At 34.9% G+C, this 25547-nt stretch overlaps 1 protein-coding gene across 1 annotated transcript in view; it reads left to right on the forward strand.

Annotated features, from left to right (window-relative positions):
• Positions 1 to 9352: 9352 nt before the first annotated feature.
• LOC145261025 (uncharacterized) overlaps positions 9353 to 25547 on the forward strand; it is a 59294-nt gene continuing 43099 nt past the window's right edge. The window contains exon 1 of the mRNA XM_080119155.1: positions 9353 to 9896. Within this exon, the coding sequence (XP_079975281.1) occupies positions 9864 to 9896 (33 nt within the window). The 5' untranslated portion in view covers positions 9353 to 9863. The remainder of the gene's footprint in view (positions 9897 to 25547) is intronic.

The following is a 25547-nucleotide window of genomic DNA, read 5'->3' on the forward strand; positions in this document are numbered from 1 at the left end:
TTTTAAATTTTAAATTATCAATCACATTACTTAATATTGAATTAGCTCTAGGATATTTACCTATCGAGCTTATTATATATCTAAATTACAATGAGCACTTTCTCTTTCCTGTATTTTAATTAAACTAGTAATTTCACTGTTCTATTGAAATACACTCAGCTCTTTAGACTATTGTTCTAATCTCCTTTAAATTATATATATATATATATATATATATATATATATATATATATATATAGTAATCCACATGCAGTACTGTTTCGCTGTATCACAGCTCATCAGTGCGGCTAGACAAGTAACTACCTCAAGCCAGGATTGACACTAGACCGCTTAGACGACAGTCGGTGCTTCTAACCGTTACGTTATTCAGCTGCCATTACTTATCATTCGAAAACCAGAAGATATATTCAATTGACATTCATAATTTTTCATTCATTTTATGAAATACGTTTTACACGTGTTTCGTTGAATAACGGAATTACTAAACAACTCATATAAAGAGTTGTTTAGGAATTCCGTTATTCCACGAAATACGTGCAAGACGTACTTCATTATATATATATATGTATATATATATATATATATGTATATATATATATATATATATATATATATATATATATATATATGACAGCCCCTTTAAGAAATTCGTTTCTTATCGTTGAGCACTTTCCGTTGAATTAAAAAGTCGGTCAATTTAGCTCGTATGCGTAGATCATCGTATAACGATTTGATCACTGTCTGTCTGACGTAATGAACATTTAAATTAAAATGTTTAAAATTCAACGCTATTTCACACGGTTAATAGTAACCGAATGGATACGGTCTCCGCTAATCGAGCCAGAGATGTCTCGTGTCGCGGGGTTCGAATCGTTCGACTGGTAGTAATCGTGACACCCTGCACTGAAGAATCCCGAAAGGATGAAACACTAGTGTCTGTAGGTATTTAATTATTATAGTAAAAAAATAATTATGACAGCCCCTTTAAGAAATTCGTTTCTTATCGTTGAGCACTTTCCGTTGAATTAAAAAGTCGGTCAATTTAGCTCGTATGCGTAGATCATCGTATAACGATTTGATCACTGTCTGTCTGACGTAATGAACATTTAAATTAAAATGTTTAAAATTCAACGCTATTTCACACGGTTAATAGTAGCCGAATGGATACGGTCTCCACTAATCGAGCCAGAGATGTCTCGTGTCGCGGGGTTCGAATCGTTCGACTGGTAGTAATCGTGACACCCTGCACTGAAGAATCCCGAAAGGATGAAACACTAGTGTCTGTAGGTATTTAATTATTATAGTAAAAAAAATAATTATATATATATATATATATTTGTTTCGCCCCCAATGTTGGCATATAAGTATATAATAGTTCATTAATTATAATTTTTCACAACTGGGCAAGCTCATTAGCGCATCGAAAAAACAAACAATTCGTCAAAAGTTTCACATCCCATGAATAGCATTCATTAATCAACATGACAGGAATTCATTTTTTCACTACATATATGCAATGTGTTAAGTAGACATTAGCAACATTTCCTAATAAAGTACACTTACCTTCAACATTCTCTCAACATCTATACCAGTAGGTAGCCGGCATTTCTTTTCTTGCTTTATTCATGGGAGAATCAGTATTCCGTATCTCGAAATATGGAAAAATTTAAAAACGTAATTTTAGGGCTTCTTAAACATCAGTAAGAGGAAAAGAAATGTTTACCGGCAGAACAAGCAGTCTATCCGAAAAAAAAAAAAAAGATTGAAACAGAAAGATTAGAAGTGCAGAATGAGCAGCTTGCAAAAATAAAATATTCGAGGAAATGTTCAATCGGACCCAATATCAACAACAGAAATGACTCAAATTATCAACTGGGTGGCAAAATGATTCAGACGAAAACGCATTCTCTCAGAATATAGGCTATAATAACATTGAGACATGAGGTTATTTTTGCCTCGTATTTCATATGGTATCAAGTCATATATAATCCATACTGTGACAACTGAACTGATTCCAAAAATGTTTGATTATTGTTAAGGAAATTAGGCACAATGGAACACACGTAATTTGTAAACTACATTTTGCCCAAAAAAACTAACGAGCTAAAATTTAATGAAATTGTACAATTGTCGGCAAGATTATTTAGCCTTCAAACAACTTTCTTCCACAAGAGATGAAAGTGTTTAAATTTCACAAGAAAGGATAATGAAAACTATGCTACTTTTGCTAGCGTAGTAAATAAGCGCTGTGATGTCTTCAAGTTATTGGAGTCAAGCGCTAATAACGCTAAATGTCTTGCACAAGAATTGGTGTCAAAAACAGACTCGGAGATTAGAAAGAGAGTCCTTAACAATCTGGAAAATAAGCTAGATCTAACATTCCAGCAAATAGCTGAAAACAGTCAATTCGAAGGATATCGAACAGTCTGGAGTGTTCCAAATAAGAAAAATACACAAGAAGAAACAGTAACTGCACCAGTAAAATGTGATAGTCAAAAGAAAATAATCTAAACTGTGCTTTGGTTGCGGACAAATGTATTGGTACAGAGATTGCCCCTATAAAACTAATAAATGATTTTAATGCGATCGCATAGAGCATAAAAGTGCGTATTGCAAAACAAAAATATGAAACGAGAAAGAGTTTTATCAGAATCGCCAAATCCGAAGAAATCGAGAATGTTAGAAAGTTTTCTCAAGTTAAAATATTAAATAGAAACATAAAATTAAACTCGTTCCGATTTATCTATTATTAATTTCCACAAATGGAATAAAATCGATAAACCAACTGCATAACGAAAGCATATCAAATTCAAAGGCGAACTCATAGCAACAGTCACACTTCAAGGAAAAGCGCGACGAAAACTAAAACTATTGGTGATGAATAACTCGAGACATTTCCTCGGTATAAATGGGTTATAGAAATTTCAACTCTGTGATTTACTGATAAATACTTTTTGCCAGAATGTAAAAACTAAGAATATATATATATATATATATGTTACAATAGAAAAATGCGAGCATGAAAAGTAATATGTTTAAGCTTAAACATGAAAAAGTAAAGGACTAGTTATTAAAACTGGAAGAAAAAGGACAAGATATTCTAGTAAAAATATAATAAATTTATAACCTGAGATGTCGGAAATTTCCTATGTCTATCCTTGTGGCCATATCACTAGTAAGGGTGCTGGAGGTAAACGTTTCATCTGGGCTGACGTTACCCGCCTGATAGTCAGGGACCCGAACCTTGGATTAGCTACTAAGGAGGCTGTCCTATCAGCAGGTGCAAAGTACTGGGGCCGCTGTATTGCCATTTGGTGAATGGATTCTGGACCATGCAGTAGTTTCTGGTGGGGCCTCTCGATGCCATACTAGTGGATAATTGTTACGGCTTTACCTTATCATGTGCTACAAAAAAAACAAAAACTCCTGTCTTTTTCTCTCTTATTTTTCCTCTCTGTCCTGCTCTAACCAAGTCTGTCGACCTGTTCCACGAATTCCAAAACCTCAACATGAAATATCTTCTGAAAATAAAACGCGAATAAACCTAGAACCCCATCCTCCAACGTAGACCCCTACTACCATGTCTCCTTCTCCAACATCAGGGGTCTACGTTCCAACCATCCAGAGGTTGAAACCCAATTAGAGGAGACAAAATCGGACATACTCTTCCTAAGCGAAACTGGCATAGGCTAATCACTTCTCTAGATGAGTTCATAATTAAAGGATACTCTAACTTAACATCTAAATCTGACCCCCAAGATCGCCATGGGCATGGAATATGTGCCTACATTAAAGATGGCTTTCGTTGTGGTAGGGATATCTCCAGAGAAGACCCTAATTTACCTTATATGTGCTTGCACTTGCTTACACCACCGCATTTATATTTGCCCTCTATCGCCCTCACAAGAGTGGAGTTACTATCTGATAAAATTGACCACATCCTGTTTGCTTATCTTTCGGCCAACATTCACATTTGTGGTGACTTCAATGTCGACAATGTGGAATGGCTGACCCACTCGAACAAGACAGATGATAAGGGAGGTTCTGTCATGATTTCGCCATTGCCTATGACCTCACCCAGATTGTTTACAAACCCACCCATGTGCCTAATACTACCAGTAAGTATGCAAGCCTTTTAAGACCTTTTTCTCACAACTTCCCTTGAGCAATGTTCATGTTCCGTTCTATCTCCTCTGGGATCTTCCAACCACTCGGTTGTATCAGTTAAGATAAAAATGAAATATAATAAGTCTTCAGACATACTTCCCCACCGTACTGTATATCGATACTCTACGGCTGACTGGGATAGCTTCCATACATTTATATCTGATCTACCTCTGCATTCCATGTTTAAAAAGGATATGTCCTCTATAGTATCAGACCTGACCGAATGGTTAATCATAGGCATAGACCAATTCATACCATCCAAATAATTCCAACGAAAACCTAACAGCCAGCCATGGTTCTCCCCTGCATGTGTTGCTGCCATCGTGCACAGAAATCACTTTTCCCATAGCTACCAACATAATAGATGCACTGAAACTAAAGCTGCTTTCAGGACTGCCAGAAACCACTGTAAAAGAGTAATAAAAAATGCAAGTAAGCTATATGCTCAGTCCGTTATATCCAAAGTAGCTGATCAGCGGCTTGGTTCCCACCAGTTTTAGCAAATAGCAAACAGGATCCTGAACAGAAGCGTGCGTTCTATCCTAACCATTATCAATGGACCTGAGGTCATCTCGTCAGCATCAGACAAGGCCAAACTATTTGCCAAGAACTTTGAAGCTAATTCTACCCTAGGCGACCAAGGCCATCAACTTCCTGTATTTGCTCCTATAACAGACAACACACTATGCAACATACAAATATCTGTGCATGAGGTCGCCAAGCTAATCAAGAACCTTGATTCCAGTAAAGCAACTGGCCCTGACGGCATTCCAATTATAGTGTTGAAAAAGCTTAAACCAGAACTTGTCCCCATACTTACAAAACTGTTTAAGCGCTGCCTTAAGGAGAAGTGCTTCCCAACACCCTGGAAAACCTCCTCAGTATGCCCTGTATTTAAGAATTCAGGTGATAAGTCATCTCCCTCTCAGTACAAACCAATAAGTCTCCTGTGTGTCATGAGTAAGTTGCTGGAATCCATATTCAATAAAGAAGTAGTCAACCACCTCAGTAGAAATAACCTCCTTAGTGACATGCAATATGGTTTCCGTTCTGCAAGATCTACAGCAGATGTGCTAACGGTTATATCTCAATGGATTAGTGAATCTCTCGACAAAGGCTTCCTTTTTAGGGAAATTGCTCTTGACATATCAAAGGCCTTCGATAAGGTATGACATAAAGGCCTACTTCACAAGATTTTCAGCTACGGTATAACTGGAAATGTTTTCTCAATCATTAAATCTCTGATAGGCTCATAAGAGTAGTGGTTGATGGGCAGAAATCAGAGGCCCACTATTAATGCTGGAGTCCCTCAGGGGTCCATCCTGGGCCCAACTCTCTTCTTGATCTACATCAATGATCTCCCAAAACACATACTTAAATCATTCATTGACATCTATCCTGATGACACGACCATCTATGGCAACACATCAAAGGCTGTAAATGACAAAGTTCTTTCTGGTTCTCTCTCCTCTGATCTTGAGCGCATGGTACAATGGGGGAAGAGGTGGCTGGTTACTTTTAAGTCATCTAAAACCAAGCTCCTATCTTTAAATCATCAACGCTCTGATCCCCATCTGGCATCAATTGAAATGGATGGCTCTCGTCTAGGGAAGGCTCCATTTTTTGATAAGCTTCTTAGATTGACCTTTACTCCTGACCTGAAATGGAACACATACATCAAGTCTGTTGCCAAGGTCACAGGAAAAATGGTAGGATCCTTCTACCGCTCCAGAAGATATCTCACTCCTGATACAATTCTCTATCTATATAAAAGCCAAGTACGTCCAAGTATGGAGTACTGCTGCCATATCTGGGCAGGAGCTGCTAAAAACAGCCTCTCCTGCCTTGACAGAGTACAAAATCGACTTCGTGGCCTAGTGGAGGATGCCCTTTTCTCTTCCCTGCAACCTCTCTCCCACAGAAGAGACGTTGCGAGCATGTCTTTGTTTTATCGTTATTTCCATGGCAAGTGCTCGTCTAAGATCCAATCTCTGTTCCCCCCTCGCCAATCTTTCATGAAAAACACCCTCCAGCTGAAACCACTATCAATAATTTTCTCCATTCTTTATCTGTGCCTAAATCAAAATGTAGATTCCATGAACAAAGCTTCTTTCTTAGAAGTGCACGACTGTGCAACTCTCTTCCGTTTGCCTGTTTCCCACCCAACTAAAACTTGGATGTCTTCAAGTCCAACATAAACAAATTTCCCATAAACCGCCCCCTTAAGTAAGACACTTTATCAAATCTTCATTACTAACGATTACTACGATATTATGCCTGTAAACACAATAACCCTTATCTCCGAGTGGCTTCCGGGCCTTGATTAGTGGTGACTAACATGTTAAAAAAAAATATTTTAAATATTGCAGCGTTAAGAATTGATAATATAATGTTATAAACTGAATTTAAAAATAAAAAATTCTTAATGTTGCAATATTTTAAGTTATAAATTTATTATATTTTTTATTAGAATATCTTGTCCTTTTCTTTTACAGTTTTAACAACTAGTCCTTTACTTTTCCATGTTTAAGCTTAACCATATTGCTTTTCATGCTCGCATGTTTCTATTGTAATCCATGATTTTTCCAGTCTTAGTAAATTCACTTGTTCTTTGTTTAATTTCAGTCTTATTTTTTTGCACCCATAAACATAACATACACATATATAATAACAATGTACGGTACTCGTCTGCTTTCAATAAAATTCCCCCAATTATCTCGCTTTCATTCTTTCATTCTGTCTGTTTCACTTGTTACTTCTCTTTTCACGAGACCAGTGAATTGGTAACAACAGTAGTCTCTGAAGCGATGTGGTAGCTATGGAAACCAGTCAGAAAAAATGTCGCTCACCTTATATTTTTTTTTTACGATTTTGAACACCAGTAAACTCATCATAACTTTTGTTTTATTGAACGAAAATTTTTTACAATATAGTTAAGAAGGTGATCTATAAACGTAATAATTGTTTGAAATTTGGTCGAAAAATGAGTGAACGATGAAGCTTTAAAGCAGTTCTGAATGAGTAAAACTGCCACTGTACCATATATACAATGATATATATATATATATATATATATATATATATATATATATATATATATATAAATGCGGGAGTACCTCAGGGGTCTATCCTTGGACCTCTATTATTCCTGATATTCATAAACGACCTTCCTGATAATATTGTTTCGGAGATGGGTATATTTGCCGATGACACCACTCTCTATAACAGATATGAGGGGAAAACAAATGAACACATATCCAAGGAAATGGCAGAAACACTAGAGGACGACCTCCAATCCGTAGTGGAATGGGGACAAAAATGGTTGGTCACATTCAATGCTGCTAAGACTAAGCTTGTTTCCTTCAATAACTACAAGAAACCTTCTCTACCACCAATAGCAATGGCCAAGAACACATTGCCTGAAAGTACTTCTTTTAAACTCCTCGGCCTAACGTTTACAGGGAATATGAACTGGAATAGATACATTGAGAGCATTGCCAAGGCTGCTGCAAGAAAGGTTGGCTCCCTCTACCGTGCTAGAAAACTACTTATGCCTGCCAGTATCCTATACCTCTATAAGGCAACCATTCGCCCATGTATGGAGTACTGTTGTCACATCTGGGCTGGTGCATCTGCTGCTTGTCTCTCGCTCCTGGACAGGGTTCAAAAAAGAGTCGCCAACCTGATAGGTCCTGAACTGTCATCTAGGCTTCAACCTCTGTCCCATCGGCGAGATGTTGCATCCCTCTGCCTGTTCTACAAATACTTTAATGGTGAATGCTCTGACGAACTGCAAACACTTGTACCTCCCCGACGTAACTACCCCCAACAAACCCGACAAGCTACTAAGTCTCATCCCTTTACAGTAGAGATCCCTAGGTGCAAGAAAGCCTTTTACTCCAATAGTTTCTACCCCAGAACTGCGGGTCTTTGGAACTCCCTTCCGGGATTCTGCTTTCCCAACTGCAATGATATGCAGAAGTTCAAGTGTAATGTTAACAGACATCTTTCTACTCTTCTCCCTTCATAATGACCCCGCTAATTAATTCTCTAATAGTAGCCCCCTGCTTCAAAGTGGCACTGTGCCTTGTTTGGGGTGAAAATTGAATAAAAATATATATATATATATATATATATATATATATATATATATATATATATATATATATATATATATATATATTCTAGTTTATGTGTTCAGATTTCATTTAAAAAAAATCAGTTTTCAAATAAAATGTAAAATTTATTGCTTAAATCAAGGAATAGTGTTTAAATTAATGTTTAAACTAATATCCTTAATCCATGGATTAAAGACATTAATTTAAACATTGTATTCTTTGAGTCAAGCAATAAATTTTAAATTTTATTTGAAAATTGATCATTTTAAATGAAATTTGAACATATAAACTAGAATTTTTATTTGCTCTATCTAGTATATTGAGCAGTTTTATTTGATTGGGATTATCTTATATGAATATTTCCTTCCAGTATTCAATAAGACTTGAAAACATTAGATTCACCAACCTGTTATCTAATTCATTTCAATACCTCAATATATATATATATATATATATATATATATATATATATATATATATATATATATATATATATATATATATATATATATATATATATATACTTGTTTATTGTTATATAAACATGCTCACATCCCGCTGCTACAAATAGCCACTTGTTTCAATCAAACAACAGATATCATCAGGCAGCGACTTGACTATTCAAAAGTTCAATGAATAACCTTCATTATTCATTGAACTTTTTAATAGTCAAGTCGCTGCCTGATGATATCTGTTGTTTGATTGAAACAAGTGGCTATTTGTAGCAGCGGGATGTGAGCATGTTTATATAACAATAAACAAGTATTATCAGCTCTTTTTATTGAGCACTATCTAACAACCTCGTTGAATTCATTAGTCCATTACTTTTGAATATAAAAAAACCCGAGTATATATATATATATATATATATATATATATATATATATATATATATATATATATATATATATATATATATATATATATATATTCCCTTTTTAGTGGGGCTTTCTGTGACTATTATCATAATGTTAAGTACTTTTTTCGAATATCACGAGTTTTCGCTTTGTTTCAGCCTACATATGACAACAAACGAAATTTTTTAAAAAATAGGCGGAAAGCAAACTCGTTTTATCTTTCTGTAAGTATTTCAAATACTTATAGCCTCGTCACCCCGCCACTCTCCTTTCCGTCTCTTGTGCCAACAGGAAGCCAGGTATTCGACAGGTGAGACACAACTGCGGGGTCACGACAATAAAGGAAAAAGGAAAAAAAACGAACAGTGTGTTCCATTGAGGCCGTGTCTGTGTTGTTGCAGTTGTGGGCCAAAAACGTTGCCTGTTCTTCTCCCCCCCCCCCCACACACACACAAGAAACAAAAAAAAAAAAAAAAAAAAAAAAACTAAAACAGAGTCCAGCCAGTCCAGGTTTTTGGACATTTCTTTGTCAAGTTTTATGCGGTTAATAACGCAATAGTTTTAGTGCAAAATTATGTCAGTATGGACGCGACAGTTTTACCTGATTTAATTTCGGAGGAAAAAAAATGATTTAAAAACTTGTTTCTAATTTGTATTTATTATTTTACTCGCCAATTTTTGGATCTCGTCCTGGAGTAAACTATAAAAGTGGACTTTTAAAATGGGTTGTTGTTGCTGTTGTTATAAAGACAAGGTAAGGATCTATCTATCTATCTATCTATCTATCTATCTATCTATCCTCCTCTGTGTGTGTGTGTGTGTGTGTGTGTGTGTGTGTTTGTGTGTGTGTGTGTTTGTGTGTGTGTGTGTGTGTGTGTGTGTGTGTGTGTGTGTTATTATTTCATGTATTCATAGAAACTTTTAATGAGATATAATATTTATAATAATATATAATAATTATAATAATAATAATGTATCCATTTTCAATATTTCAACAGTGCTCAGTATGTAAGTAGAGCTATGGAGTAAGTCATGAAAATATACTAGGTTCTTACGAGAAAGAAATGTTGTGTAGCTTAATTGCCATATATATTTTCATAACTTACTGTATAATATTAAAATGAAAGGTGTCATTAAGCCAGTTTTTTTCTTCTATATTTGCATTTTGTATAATTCTAGCCTTTCTCTTCTTATAGTTTCGAAATGCCATGGCCTGAAGAGTTTTTCTTTTTCTGAATTTCTGAATTATATATAGCTTTTATTCCTCATTTTTCATGTTGATATCATTGTTTGCTCTTCTTAACAGTGTTGAGCTTTTCTTATCTTGATAAGTTTTGCTTTGTTAAAGATATATATATAATAGCATGGGTGCCCGGTGTTGCTCGGATGTTTGGAGGTGTGTGTTAAGCAAATAAATAAATAAATAAATAAATAAAAGTGAAGTAGGAAGGCAGGATCGAACCCGTACAGCGCAGGAGGAAAAGAACCGGGGGGGATGTGACGTCTTGCTGTTACGACCACCGCCAAACCGGAAGTGACGTAGGTTTAAATTAAGGCTAGACAATCGAAAAGAAGGGATGACTTTCGAGAATATCGGCGAAAAAATCGACCCCTCCCTGCAGAAGAGTGCCCAATTGAGGATGAAGAAATTAATGTTTTTAGCCAATTTTTCGGTATTTGTCGTCTGAAGAGTCGAGCTTCAAAACAATACTGATCTTGTGAAAATCCATCGCCTCTGTCGGAAGTTTTAGGAAGACATGCAAACATACATGCATACATTTATATATTGGTAGCTCAAATTTTCAACCCAAACCGATTAAAAAGCTTGCCCTATCTCTGAATACCCTTTATGTAAAATTTCAAATGTTTAGACCAGAAATTGTCTGAGTAATTTGGTAGAGATTGCAGAGGTCAATTTTTTTTTTAACTTTAGCACCTATCATGACCCCTTAACATTTACTGTTTTAGGCTCAAATCAAGTTATTAAGTTAGATCCATGTCCAAGGAACCTATATCTAAAATTTCAATTGTTTATACCCAAAATTGCTGGAGGAGTTTGATAGAGTTCTCAAAGGTTAAATCGTTGACCTTTGACCCCTTAACAGCCAAATTTCTGGCCGAAAATGGATTACAAAGATCTTCCCAAATCTCAGTGCCCAGTATATGAAATTTCGAGTCAGTAGATTAAAATTGACAGAGTTATTGCGTAGGGAAATGTACACACACAGACACGAAAGTGTTTGTCTGTCTGTGTATCTGTGTATCTGTGTGTCCGTGTGTGTACATTTCCCTACGCAATAACTCTGTCAATTTTTAGTCTACAGACTCGAAATTTCATATACAGGGTACTGAGATTTGGGAAAATCAATGCGGTCGGCTTTTGGCCAGAAATTTGGCAATTAATGGGTCAAAGTTCAACGATTTGACCTTTGAGAACTCTACCAAACTCCTCCGCCAATTTTGGGTCTAAACACTTAAAATTTTAGATATAGATTCATTGGACATGGATCTAACTTAATAACTTTATTTGAGCCCAAAACAATAAATGTTAAGGGGTCATAATGGGGGGCAAAGTTGAAAAAATTGACCACTTTTTTCTTTTTTTTTTTTTTGTCAAACTTACACATCCAAACACCCAGGCAATGCCGGGCTGAAATGCTAGTATATCTATAAAAGTAAATGTGTCTGTGGGTGTATCTGTGTATCTGTGCGTGTGTGTACATTTTCCTTTGCAATAGCTCTGTCAATTTTAAGTCTACAGACTCGAAAATTCATATGCAGGGTACTGAGATTTAGGAAAATCTTTTTAATCAGTTTTCGACCAGAAATTTCGCTGTTAAGCGGTCAAAGTTCAAGGATTTTACCTTTGAGACCTCTACCAAACTCCTCCGGCAATTTTGGGTATAAACAATTGAAATTTTAGATATAGGTTCCTTGGACATGGATCTAACTTAATAACTTGATTTGAGTCCAAAACAACAAATGTTAAGGGGACAAAGTTAAAAAAATTTGACCGCTGCGGTCTCTACCAAATTACTCAGATTTTTTCTGGTCTAAACATTTGAAATTTTACATAAAGGGTATTCAGAGAGAGGGCAAGATTTTTAATCGGTTTGGGTCGAAAATTTGAGCTACCAATATATAAATGTATGTATGTTTACATGTCTGTCTAAAACTTTCGACAGAGGCAACGGATTTTCAAAAGATCAGTATCATTTTGAAGTGCGACCTTTCAGACGACAAATATCAAAGCATTGGCTAAAAACATTAATTTCTTTACCTTCAACTGGACACTTTTCTACAGAGAGGGTCGCTTTTTTCGCCGATATTGTCGAGAGTGAAAATAAAATATATATGCACCATTTTGTTCATTATTTTAAATGCTAACTGTTGTTAAATGAGGCGATTTATATGCACACATTTGTGTGTGTGTGTGTGTGTGTGTGTGTGCGCGCGTGCGCGCGTGTGTGTTTGTCAAATCTCTTCACAATAGTCAGGATGCTGTGCTTTATCTTTTAAGTTGGTGCCACTTCCATATGTTGATGATGAGATTTGATATCACAAAAAATCTATATCGTCTCCGAAACGATCGAACACATAACTGTTGTTTATGTTGAATTCTTAAGATGGACGTAAATGATTTCTTTCTCCACTTTAATTACCTCGTGTATATATGTTGATCATATGTTGATCATATGTTGATGATGAGATTTGATATCGCAAAAAATCAATATCGTCTCCGAAACGATTGAACACATAACTGTTGTTTATGTTGAATTCTTAAGATGGACGTAAATGATTTTTTTCTCCAATTTAATTACCTCGTGTATATATGTTGATCATATGTTGATCATATGTTGATGATGAGATTTGATATCACAAAAAATCTATATCGTCTCGGAAACGATTGAACACATAACTGTTGTTTATGTTGAATTCTTAAGATGGACGTAAATGATTTCTTTCTCCAATTTAATTACCTCGTGTATATATGTTGATCATATGTTGATCATATGTTGATCATATGTTGATGATGAGATTTGGTATCATATGTTCTTCATATTTAATTAACTCGTGTATATAAACAATGAAATTCTAAAGCTCAAAGATCGTTTCTTTATTCCTTTTTCAAAATTCAAAATATTCATATAACTTTACAGTTCGTCTCGTATACACACGTGCGCGCGCACACGCACGCATAAATATATTTACTTATATTTGTGTTACAGGAGATCAGAAAAGCATCGGTACCCTCGGTTTCACGCCTCAAAACAAAGGGGACCAGTCTCTTGTCGCCTACGTTGGACTCTCTTCCGCCTCTGTATAGATCTCTCTCCAGAAATGCAGCATGTGACACGCCATTTCGAAGGAGACAGATATAAACAAAGGCTGGAAAGAATCCGACATAGACGATCAATTATAGGTCTTCTTTGTTTGGATTTGAAACGGACAGTATCGATGTTTTTTCTGATCTTCTATCACACAAATGCATAATTATTATGCTCTTATTTTTTAAATTATATTAATCATCGAGCACTCCACTGGAATTCTTCTTCTTCTTCTTATACATATATATATATATATATATATATATATATATATATATATATATATATGTATGTGTGTGTGTGTGTGTGTGTGTGTGTGTGTGTGTGTTTTATTTTTTTATTACCGTTTTATCTGTTTGGTTACATATGTTTCGGGTGTTGGACCATCCGAAACATATGTAACCAAATAGATAAAACGGTAATAAAAAAAGAAAACACATATTTGCTCTGCAATAGTATTGAGCACTCTCTTCAGGTTTTTACTAATTACCAGTTTTACTATAGTTATCATTCCCAAACCATATATATATATATATATATATATATATATATATATATATATATATATATATATATATATATATATATATATGTCACTAGTTACCATTCCCAAACCAGATGTATTTATTTCACACTCATGGTATTTTATTCATATGTAAATGTAGTGCGTCTTACACGTGTTTCGTTGAATAACGGAGATTCACCAAACAACTCATCAGAGACAGATATGTGTTCCCTGAAAAAAAAAAACAGTTGAAGAGTTTTATTTTTTCTTGGAATAAAAATAATATGGTGAAGAAAAAAAGGAAATGGACATCTTTTAAAGTTTGCAAAATCATAATGAAAAAACAACGACTCTTACTTATTATAGAGCATATAGGTTCCTATATTAAAATCATATAATAGATGTTGATCAGAATTAGATAGGGATTCTAGACATAAGATTTAGTATCATTATATCTATTTTGTTCAGGGAATTGATATGGGTATTTTTATTGTATGTATGTACGTCCTGATATAGGTTGGTTGGTTGGTTGGTTTTGTTTCACGGCATATCAACCCTTTCAGGTTATTTAATGCCGAATCTAAAGATTTTGAAGAAAAAATTTTTTAATAGAATATATTTGCTGTTTTCAAGTCGGTTTCTATTTAACCCATAGTTGGGACCCTAACATATACTACCACTCCGGGTCAGAGTGGACCTGGGAGCAATGGCAATTAAAGGGTAGCTCCACACTCCCCAGAGCCCGCAAGCTGGGGCCTCACCATCGGATATAGTTTAAGGTCATATCCAGGACCCCTCATATGGTATTTTTATTGTATGTATGTATATCCGTATACAGTAAGACTGTTACATTGTATCATAGTTCTTAATTAAGGCTAGACTAGCGCCCATTTAAAAACACAGATCAAACTTTCTAGTCAATAGTCAGAAACTCGTACTATTAAGCCAAGGGATAGGGGTTTTAATATATTAGTGGCCTGCTAAGGCCACAGGGGAGACAACCATGCAAAAAAGACCCTAAGCAACATTCATCCCAAGGCAACAAAACGAAAGCTGAGACTATATATACAAATGAACGAACTTTGACGTATAAACGAATATTTGCACATGAATATAAGAGCGTTTCAAGTCGACTTACATCTGCCAAGTTGCAATTTTATCAGCTAAAGATCAAATTGAATTTCTTCCACATGTCTTTATCCCCTATATGTCAAGTTTAAAGTCTGTAGACCAAAAATTGTCAGAGGAGTTTGGTAGAGACCGTTTCTCAGACAGACAAGGCCACTTTTATATAGATAGAGATAGATAGAGATTGGATGTAAGTAGCTTCCAAAACTGTCAATCTTTTAATTAATTAAGAATTTGTTAAGAAATAATTCTGTATTCGACAGTTTAAATGACTCAAAATTCCATTCAAATTTGGAAGAGTCAAAAATTACTCTTTTCTTTTCAACTATTAGCAAATGTTTAAAATGGCCGACTTGTTTACGAAGAAACTGAAATGCATTTTGGTGGATTTAATTTCGTAATTTTTTTAAGTAGATTTTTTTTTATTTCGTTTTGTTTTACAATATTGCATTTTTGATTCCAATAAATATTCAGTTAATAGTAAATAACAAACATAATAACGGCTAAGTTATCGTACACGATAAGCTCAAGTGAAAAAGAAAAAAAAAAAAAAACAAAGACTGACGTTGTTGAGTACACATTCCAAACATTTTTTCATTGAGAAGTTATTTATGATCGAAGCTTTCGAGTAACTCTGGATGGTGTCTCTGCATTCTCTTTTTTATCAATACTGATGTTCCTCAATATATACATTGATTACATCGGTTATGCAATCACCACTCTATCACGTCGCTTTACTATGCATTATACACAATCTAGCGCAATATTACAACATTTACAAAAAACATAAGTCTGTTTCTTCTCTATATCAATAATCTTCCAAAGAATATTATTCAGAATATTAAAATCCATGCTGATGACATCACTCTCTCTTCTGGTGTTGCTTCTCGTCCATCTTCCTCGGATCAGTTGAAATATGCAGCTTATCTAGAAGTTGACTTAGGTTCAGTTATGGATTGGGGTGTGAAATAACTTTAGTTTAATCCTGTTAAAACTCAGCTGGTGTCTTTCAATCATAGGTGTGTCCCTTTTTCCCTGAAAATTTTCATATGTACAGAATGTATGTTTAGTTAATGATAAGCCAAGTTATACGTGCTTGCAACTGTGTGTGTTTGTGTGTTACATTGTGTGTGCGGCTGTCACCATGTTAGATTTGGAAGTCTTCTTGTCAATGCCAGAGCTAGTGGCTCCATAGGATTCTGGTTAGTGTCCTAAAAGAGAAGTTCTTTGGGATTGAGTGGAGTGCCATGGAAAAGTCAGATTGCAGTACTGTCACCAAGTTAAAAGAGGAAGAATAGATGCGATCAGCCCCTTTATAAACTCCAGGATGTATCTCTGTTCGTATGAGAGATTAAAAGTCAAATTTTCTATATAAAGATTTGTACTGATCAACACTAAAAGTTAAAGATTCGTACCAGTTAACACTCAACTTACAAGTCAAGTTAATTTTCAAAACATGGTGGCGTTTTGTCACAACTACTGTGCTTTAAGTATGAATGTGTGCCAATCATAAATGATCTATTTTCTCTTGTGAATCAACACCTCCCTCGCTGAGTGATTTGGCCACACACTAACGAATTAGCCGGTGGGGCGCATTGATTCATCTGTCACCTGAGTGAATTTCTTTAGCCTCTTTTAGAAAACACAGTCAGCCAGCAGAGAGCAATGAAGTCAGACATCTCTCTTTCTCCCTCATCCCTGTCCACTCGACATTCCAGCATTGACGATTTTCACTGAAAATAACTGCTGTCAACCTGCGGCTACACAAAGAACGGTTTCTTGACTGACAGACACCAAAAGCATTCAATTCTTTCTTTCTCAACCCAGGCACAATCTAACTTTCAAATTTCTGCTGTCCAAATAAATCTTTTCGTTGTTTTGTATTAAAAAAGTGTTTTGTTATTTGTTTTATATTTGATAATTAATTTATTAAGGGTGCCTATAAGCAACCTCCTAAAAATGTTTTTCAGGAGGGAACAGAGGTTAGAGCTCAGTCGAGTATCTATCATGAAAATAACGATAGAGTAGAGAAATACTATCACCTTCTCTTTTGTGAGAAATAGGCTGTAGAGAAGCAAAGAGGACATCCTCACTAGATTTCAAAGCCAGTTCTGCACTTTGTCAAGACAGGAATAAGTGTTCTGAGCAGCCCCTTTCCAGATGTTTTTGTTGTTGTCGTTTGTAGCTGCTACTGCTACCATTCTGTCAGGACTAGGTGGTCCACCCTTCTATGCTTTGCCTTCTCTCTTTGAGAAGGGGTCAGTTTATTGCTAATTGCTTGAGACCGCTCTGCCGGGGAATGCCAACAGGGCTGTACAGACATCTTTTGCAGGGTTAGAGTGCTCCTTCTCTGTAGAGCTAACTTTTCAATCCCACTTTCCGACTTTAATGTCACATTTCTCGTGGTGGAAAATAAATAAATAAATATGGCCACCTGATTGAAGATCTTTTAAGACCCTTGAAAATCTTGTTCAAGAGATAAAAAATTGACAGAAATAAAAATGTCTTGAATGATTTTGCAAAACAAATAGCTTCTTATCTCACACAATTAACACTTGAATGTCTTATCTAAACTTTATATATTTAGAAATTATTCCAACATCCTTTTTATAAGATAACTTTTTGTGTTAAATATCTAGTCCGAGCGTACTGAAAAGATCATTAGATACAAATAGGTACAATTCGTATGGATATGCACCTGGCCGGAAGAAAACAGCATAATATGATTGATTGTCAAAAATAAAATAATTGTTGATTGAAATCGGGCCACCTGACTGGGAAAACAAAGACATTTTAAATGATTTTGAAAAACAAATAATGCCTTATCTCAGATACTTAACCATATCATCTAAAGTTTATGTCATTTTGAAAATTATTCTAAAATTTCTAATTTTTGATAAACTTGATTGAATGAGGATCAATGAATGTTCCACACTTCTAATACTTTTATTGTCAACGGAATTGGTGAAATTGCTTTTTTTAATCAAATTGATTGATTGCTACTCTAGTCGGGAACATACAGTAATGCACCAGGAGGAAGCTTCACATGCTTCCCCACAATGATTTAGTCTACAATACATTTTTTTTATTTTTTTTATTACATTTTCACCCCAAACAAGGCAAATTGCCACTTTGGTGTAGGGGGCTACTATCAGGGGCAACAACTACTGGGGTACTATGTAGGGATTTGGGCAGCAAGATGTCGGTTCACGTTACACTTGAACTTCTGCACGTCAGTACTGTTGGGGAAGCAGGGACCTGGAATGGAATTCCAGAGTCTAGCGGTTCTGGGGAAGAAGCTATTGGAGTAAAAAGATCTTTTACATCTAGGGATCTCTACAGTGTGGGGGTGGGATTTAGCAGCCTGTCAGGTTTGTCGAGGGTGCTCACGTCGTGGGGGCACAAGTGATTGCAGTTCGTCAGAGCATTCACCACTAAAATACTTGTAGAAAAGGCAGAGGGATGCAACATTTCGGCGATGGGACAGAGGCTGAAGCTTAGATGCCAGTTCAGGACCTATCAGGTTTGCGACTCTCTTTTGAACCTTGTCAAGGAGCGAAAGACTAGTAGCAGATGCACCAGCCCAGATGTGGCAGCAATACTCCATACATGGGCGAATGGTGGCCTTATAGAGGTACAGGATACTTTCCTTGTAGTCTGTATTGTATTGTAGAGAACCTACTGTTGATTTTATAAAATTATGTTTATATATTATTATATAATACAAAAGTCAAGTATCATGCTTCAATTGTGCTCTAAACAGAAATATTTATTTCGAACACATCCCAGTCATATCAAAGAACCTATTGTTGATATTATATGCCCGGCCTTACTACTTGTGTGGTGATAATGGCTTGAATTTAAGGTTAAAATGCAAAAGTCAAATGCAGCCATGGTGTAAGTGTGCTTTAAACAGACACAGTCATTTCAAACGCACCCTTATCATATCAAAGAACCTACTGTTGATTTTATGTTGAGCCTTTCAGCTTGTGTAGTAATAAAACTGCTCAAATACACTTGTGATGTTAGACTGTGTAAGATGTTAACTTTGATCAAAAATCGCCTGTTCCTTCTGTCATTGGATTATTTTGATTATTGCTTATCAATACTTATCGAAGACATTCTGATACAAAACCTATCTAAGAACACTGCCAGGCACATAAAGTATTTTCATATGAAATTTCATAAAAATCGGTCCAGCCATTTCGGTTTGTTTGTTTTGTAAGGGAAAATTGTTGTTTTTATATTTGGCTTTGCAGAACATGATTCGATTTTGCAAAAGGAAAAGAAAAAAAACAATTTCAATGTTTGATGCATTTTAGGACAGAGAGCTAATATCTTCAGAATGAATTTATATGAATCTCCCCAAGGCAAGAAGTAAATGTTGGTTCCTCAGGCGATTGGCAATCTGCTAGGGTTATATCATTACCAGTAAGTGCTGTCAGTTGATACTGATTATTAGAGAGTTTCTAGAGTTGAAGACAATGGAGCGTTAGTTGAATCTCAATTGGCGACGCTACTCATGTCTGGCACTCATGGAAAATTTTGATTCAAAGAAATTCGGTCTGATGTAATGGTCGGGTGATATCTTTTAAATGCCATAATCATTGCCACATGACATTAAACCTAAAATTCCACTTAAATAAAACCTGTTTCAAAGAAAAGAAGAAACGTTTACTATTTTTGTTTAAGCCATTTCATTTTTGTTCTTCCTGCCAGCTGTCATTAGCGATAATGCAAAGCCCTTCGTTAAAAGCGAATACAGAATTCTTAAATAACTGTGGTTGTTTATAATAATAATAATAATAATAATAAGAAGAAGAAGAAGAAGAAGAAGAAGAAGAAGAAGAAGCACAAGCACAAGCACACTAGTACAAAATCACACTAATACAAAAAGACTCATAAAAAGGAAACATCCCTAGTAACTACAGGCCAATAACATGTTTACATAGAATGTGGACAAAAATAAATAATAATAATAATAAGAAGAAGAAGAAGAAGAAGAAGAATATTAATAATAATAATAATAATAATAATAATAATAATAATAATAATAATAATAAGAAGAAGAAGAAGAATATTAATAATAATAAAATAATAATAATAATAATAATAAAAAGAAGAAGAAAAGAAGAAGAAGAAGAAGAAGAAGAAGAAAAAGAAGCACAAGCACACTAGTACAAAATCACACTAGTACAAAAAGACTCATAAAAAGGAAACATCCCCAGTAACTACAGGCCAATAATATGTTTACATAGAATGTGGAAATAAATAATGATAATAATGATAATAATAATAATAATAATAATAATAATAATAATAATAATAATAATAATAATAATAATGACGCCATACAATCTACAGAAATGAGAAGCCTGGAAAAAAGTACTTGAGAAGAACAAGGAAACTCTTAGAGACAAAACTATACATCTACTTAAAAGAATAAATACCTGGGTAGTATCTGATAAGATAATCTAAGCCATTCATAGGCTGGATAAAAGAAGAACTTAGGCCTTAATCAGAAGGCTAGGAAACTAATGAGCACAATGCATAACACCTGAAATATGATACAAACTGAAAAGGAGTATGGGAAGAAGAGGACTGGTAAGTGTATAAGATTGTGTAGAAGACACAGAAAAGATATGGAAAAGGATATCTCTGGAACACAGAAAGATTGATTCACATTAAGAAGAATAATGCAGGAAATGATGAAACCAGAGACAAAAAGACAAGAAAAGTGGGAAGAGAAAGAGCTACATGGACGATTCATAAGGATAACAAGAGAAAAGAATCATGAAAACACGTGGCTATGACTAAGAAAAGCACACATGAGCAAAGAAACAAAATCTGTACTGACAGCTGCACAAAATAACATGATTAGAACTAACCACATTAAAGCTAAAATAAATAAAACATAGGAAAACAGTAAGCATAAACTATGTGGATAAAGGGACGAAATAGTAAACCATATAATATGTGAATGCAGCACATTAGTCCCAAGAGATTACAAAAACAGACATGACTGCGTGGAGAAAGCAGTATGATGGGGGCTCTGCAAACGACTGCATTACACACATGCAGACAAATGATGCAGGCATAAACCAAAAACAGTACTGAAAAACGAAAATCACAAAATCGTTTCAGACATAGAGGAACAAACAGATAAACTAATTTAAGCAAGGATGCCATGATAATAAACAAGACGGAAAGAAAATGCCCAAATTGAAGATTTTGCCGTCCTAGCAAATCAAAGAGATAGAAAAATAAAGCAAATATGAAAACGTGCCAAATTACTAAAAGGAATATGGGACATGAAGAAAGGCAATATAGTACCAATAATTGCAGGAGCACTAGGAACAGTTTTGAAAAACTAAAAAATAGGACAAGAAGAAATTGGAATCATGAGGAAGACTGACACTATACAGCGGACGGTAATGCAGAAATCTTAAGGAAAACCCTCGAATGTAGAAACTAATCGATATAAATTCCAAGCAATAACCATTGAACATGGAAACAGCAACAGAATTAAAAATATATACAAATAAGTACTCATTGGTCTTTATTATAAAGTTGAGGATGACTATTTCAAATGTTTAAGTGATCAGGCATGTGTGATGGAGGGATTTATATTTATTTATATACAAATGAATCTTTGTTACAAAGCTAAGGATGATTATTTTTTAAATGTTTAAATGACAAAGCATGAGTTATGTACGTGACGAATTTGTATTCATTTGCCTCTACTTATATATAAAAGGTATTTTGTGTATGTGTGTATGTGTGTCTGTGTGTGTGTGTGTGTCTGTATGTGCGTGCGTGAGTTCATTCCCTGTGGATTTTTTTGAAATTTCACACAAATATACTTGATGTGTCTGGAAGTGTTCTTAGATATGTTATTTTCTCCTTCTCTGCTCTGTTAAGGCCAGCATCATTAGGGACGTTTACTTCAACTAGGGTTGCTACTTTCTCCCTCTTGTCCTATATCACTATGTCAGACTTTATAGCCCCATTTTCTATGTATGAAGCTGTATGAATTTCGTCGTCATAGTGGATGGTGTATGACTTATTTCCAATTGTTCTTTCCGATAAACATATTCCCAGGATTTGCTATTACATGAGATATTCAGGTTTTTACAGATTTTCCAGTGAAGATATTTACACACTCCATTGTGTTGCCTTGTATAATAGCCGTTCCCCAACATGACTTTAGAATTAGATGCCATATGTGTGTATGTGTGTCTGTGTCTGTGTGTGCGTGCGTGAGTTCATTCCCTGTGGATTCTTTTGAAATTTCACACAAATATACTTGATGTGTCTGGAAGTGTTCTTAGGTAGGTTTTGCAACGGAATGCCTCTGATAAGTAGCGAAAATCAATAATTGAAAAAATCTAATTAAAGAAGAAACAGACCAATTTTGATCAAAATTAACACCCTTAACAGCCTAACATCGCAAGTGCATTTGAGAAGCTTTATCACCGCACAAGCAGAAGGATCTGACGTATAAAATCAACAGCAGATTCTTTGATAAGACAAAAGTGTATTTTAAATAAATGTTTCTGTTTAGAGCACAATTGAAGCATGATACTTGACTTTTGTATTTTAAACTTTAATCCAAGCCATTATATACAAAAAAATAATTTGATAAAATCAACAGTTCTCTACAGTGCAATATAGGCTACAATATATTGTGTACAAAGTTACTGTGAAAGAGGCATGTGAAGCTTCCTCTCGGTGCAGGCAACCAATTTATTTGACTGAAAAATAGACTATTTCACCAATTTCGATAGCAATAAAAATATGGGAGTGTGAAACATTCGTTGATTATTATTCAAGCCCGGGCAACGTCGGATCTCCCTGCTAGTATACAAATAAATACACATTGGTCTTCATTATAAAGTCTAGAATGACTATTTTGAAATGTTTAACTAAACAAACATGTATGATTTATGGATTTACATTCAAAAAATGCACATTGGTTTGTTATTTTTTATTTTATTTGTTAAATCTCCGGACCAACCTGGTAAGCAGCAAAATCACACCCCTTCACTGTAGAAATGCCCAAATGCTGAAATACTTTTTACTTTAATAGCTTCTTTTCTTGAAAGGCTTGCCTTTATAATTCCTTTCCTGCTCCTTGTTTCTTTGAATGTTGCATGAAATGTGAACAAACATCCCACTGCACAACCCCCCACTTACGATGCCCCTATAAATCTAACTCTTTATTTAAAATAGCTCCTTACATCTCAGTTACAGTGTGCTTTGCTTCGGGCGAATTGAAATAAAAAAAAATAAATGTTTAAAGTTGTGTTGAGGCAATTAATTGGGAGCAGAAAAATATGTGGCTATTTTCCAATGCCAAAAACGATTCTTTTAATTGGCTTTTTTATTTGATCTTGTTTAAAGCAAAATCTTTTACTGCTGATAGTAATGATAAAACAATGAAAATCTATTGATTTTAAATGATTAGTAAAACTAAAATCGATAGATCATTCCTCACAAGTGTATTTTTACGTTTGAGAAAATATCTGCACATTTAAAATGTTTCTACATCGTGAAAAATAACAACTTTATAGTTAAATGTTTAGAGATTTATGATGAATCGGTATTGATAATTGTATCAGAATCGGGAATTTAATATAGAATCGATAATTGTATCAGAATCGGGAATTTAATACAGAATCGATAATTGTATCAGAATCGGGAATTTAATAGAGAATTGGAAATTGTATCAGAATCGGGAATTTGATACAGAATCGATAATTGTATCAGAATCGGGAATTTAATAGAGAATTGGAAATTGTATCAGAATCGGGAATTTGATACAGAATCGGTAATGTATCAGAATCAGGAATTTAATACAGAATTGGAAATTGTATCAGAATCGAGAATTTAATACAGAATCGATAATTGTATCAGAATCGGGAATTTAATAGAGAATTGGAAATTGTATCAGAATCGGGAATTTAATACAGAATCGATAATTGTATCAGAATCGGGAATTTTATACGGAATCGATAATTGTATCATAATCGGGAATTTGATACAGAATCGGAAATTGTATCAGAATCGGGAATTTAATACAGAATCGATAATTGTATCAGAATCGGGAATTTAATACAGAATTGGAAATTGTATCAGAATCGGGAATTTGATATAGAATCGATAATTGTATCAGAATCGGGAATTTAATACGGAATCGATAATTGTATTGGAATCGGGAATTTAATACAGAATCGGAAATTGTATCAGAATCGGGAATTTAATACGGAATCGATAATTGTATTGGAATCGGAAAAAATATTGGAATCGTCCCATCACTAGTTTAAAGGCTTAACTGACTAAGCATGACGTCTAGGGGAATTACATTCCATCGTCACAGGTGAGTGGATAGGTAAATGAAGCTCATGATATTTTCACTTGGCTAACTCAATGAAATACAAAAAACGTGCGTTGTATTAGTGACCTATTTCTACTGGATTCTGTGCGGTTGCTTGGCAGGAAATTTATATGACTTACTTCAAATTTTTTTTTTTTTACTTTGTAGTCACCAATTATTAAGGCTCGAAAGCCACTCAATGTAAACAAATAAATGCGAAGTCAAAACACCTAATTTCAAGTTAATTCAGCTTTACACAACAGATACTATCTGAAGAGTAGAAAATGGACATTGACTTACTGTCAGCAGCCCTCATAACTTTCACTTCCCTGATTTTATTGTTTAGTCCTCACATTTCATCAGCGATGTTTCTGACAAAGGGGAAGAATTGCTGTTTTTGGGGGTCGGAATCTATCCACAAAACAGTTGTGAGTAGAAAATGAACCTTGGGTTTACTTTTGGTTGGCCTGTTCTTCAGATGCGGCACTTCTATTTCTCGTTCTCTTTCAGTGGAGGAGAAACCCTTCACGACTGAGACAATTTTTATTTTTGTACCTTTTCTCCACATTAAAAAACGACCCTGGTGTCTAACTCTGCCCGTGGGGAGGCATTGTAAATAGGTACTTTTGGTACCCTCATAACTCTCGCTTCGCTTATTCTGTCTTTTAGTCGTCACATTCCATTTCCATCAACGATGTTTCTGACAGAGGAGGAAGAATTGCTGGTTCTGGATTGGAATCTATCCATATAACAGTTAAGAATAGGAAGCATACTTTGAGCTTACTTTTGTCAGCCTTGTATCACTTCTCTTAGTTTGTTCTTTAGTCATCATATTTCAGCAGTTCTGACAAAGGGGGAAAAATTACTGTTTTCCGGGTTGAAATTTCTTCACATAAAAATGTGGAGTACAAAGTAAATCTTAGGTTTACTTTCTGCAGCCTTGTAACTCTCACTTTCCTTATTTTGTCCTGCATTCCTTCAGCAATGTTTCTAACAAGTGTATTCCTTGAGCAGTGTTTCTGATAAAATGAAAAAAATTGCTGTTTTCTGGGTTGAAATTATCCTTAT

The sequence above is a fragment of the Euprymna scolopes genome, chromosome 37 (assembly GCF_053919585.1).
Source record: "Euprymna scolopes isolate OS-2025 chromosome 37, ASM5391958v1, whole genome shotgun sequence".
Classification (NCBI taxonomy): Eukaryota; Metazoa; Mollusca; class Cephalopoda; order Sepiida; family Sepiolidae; genus Euprymna; species Euprymna scolopes.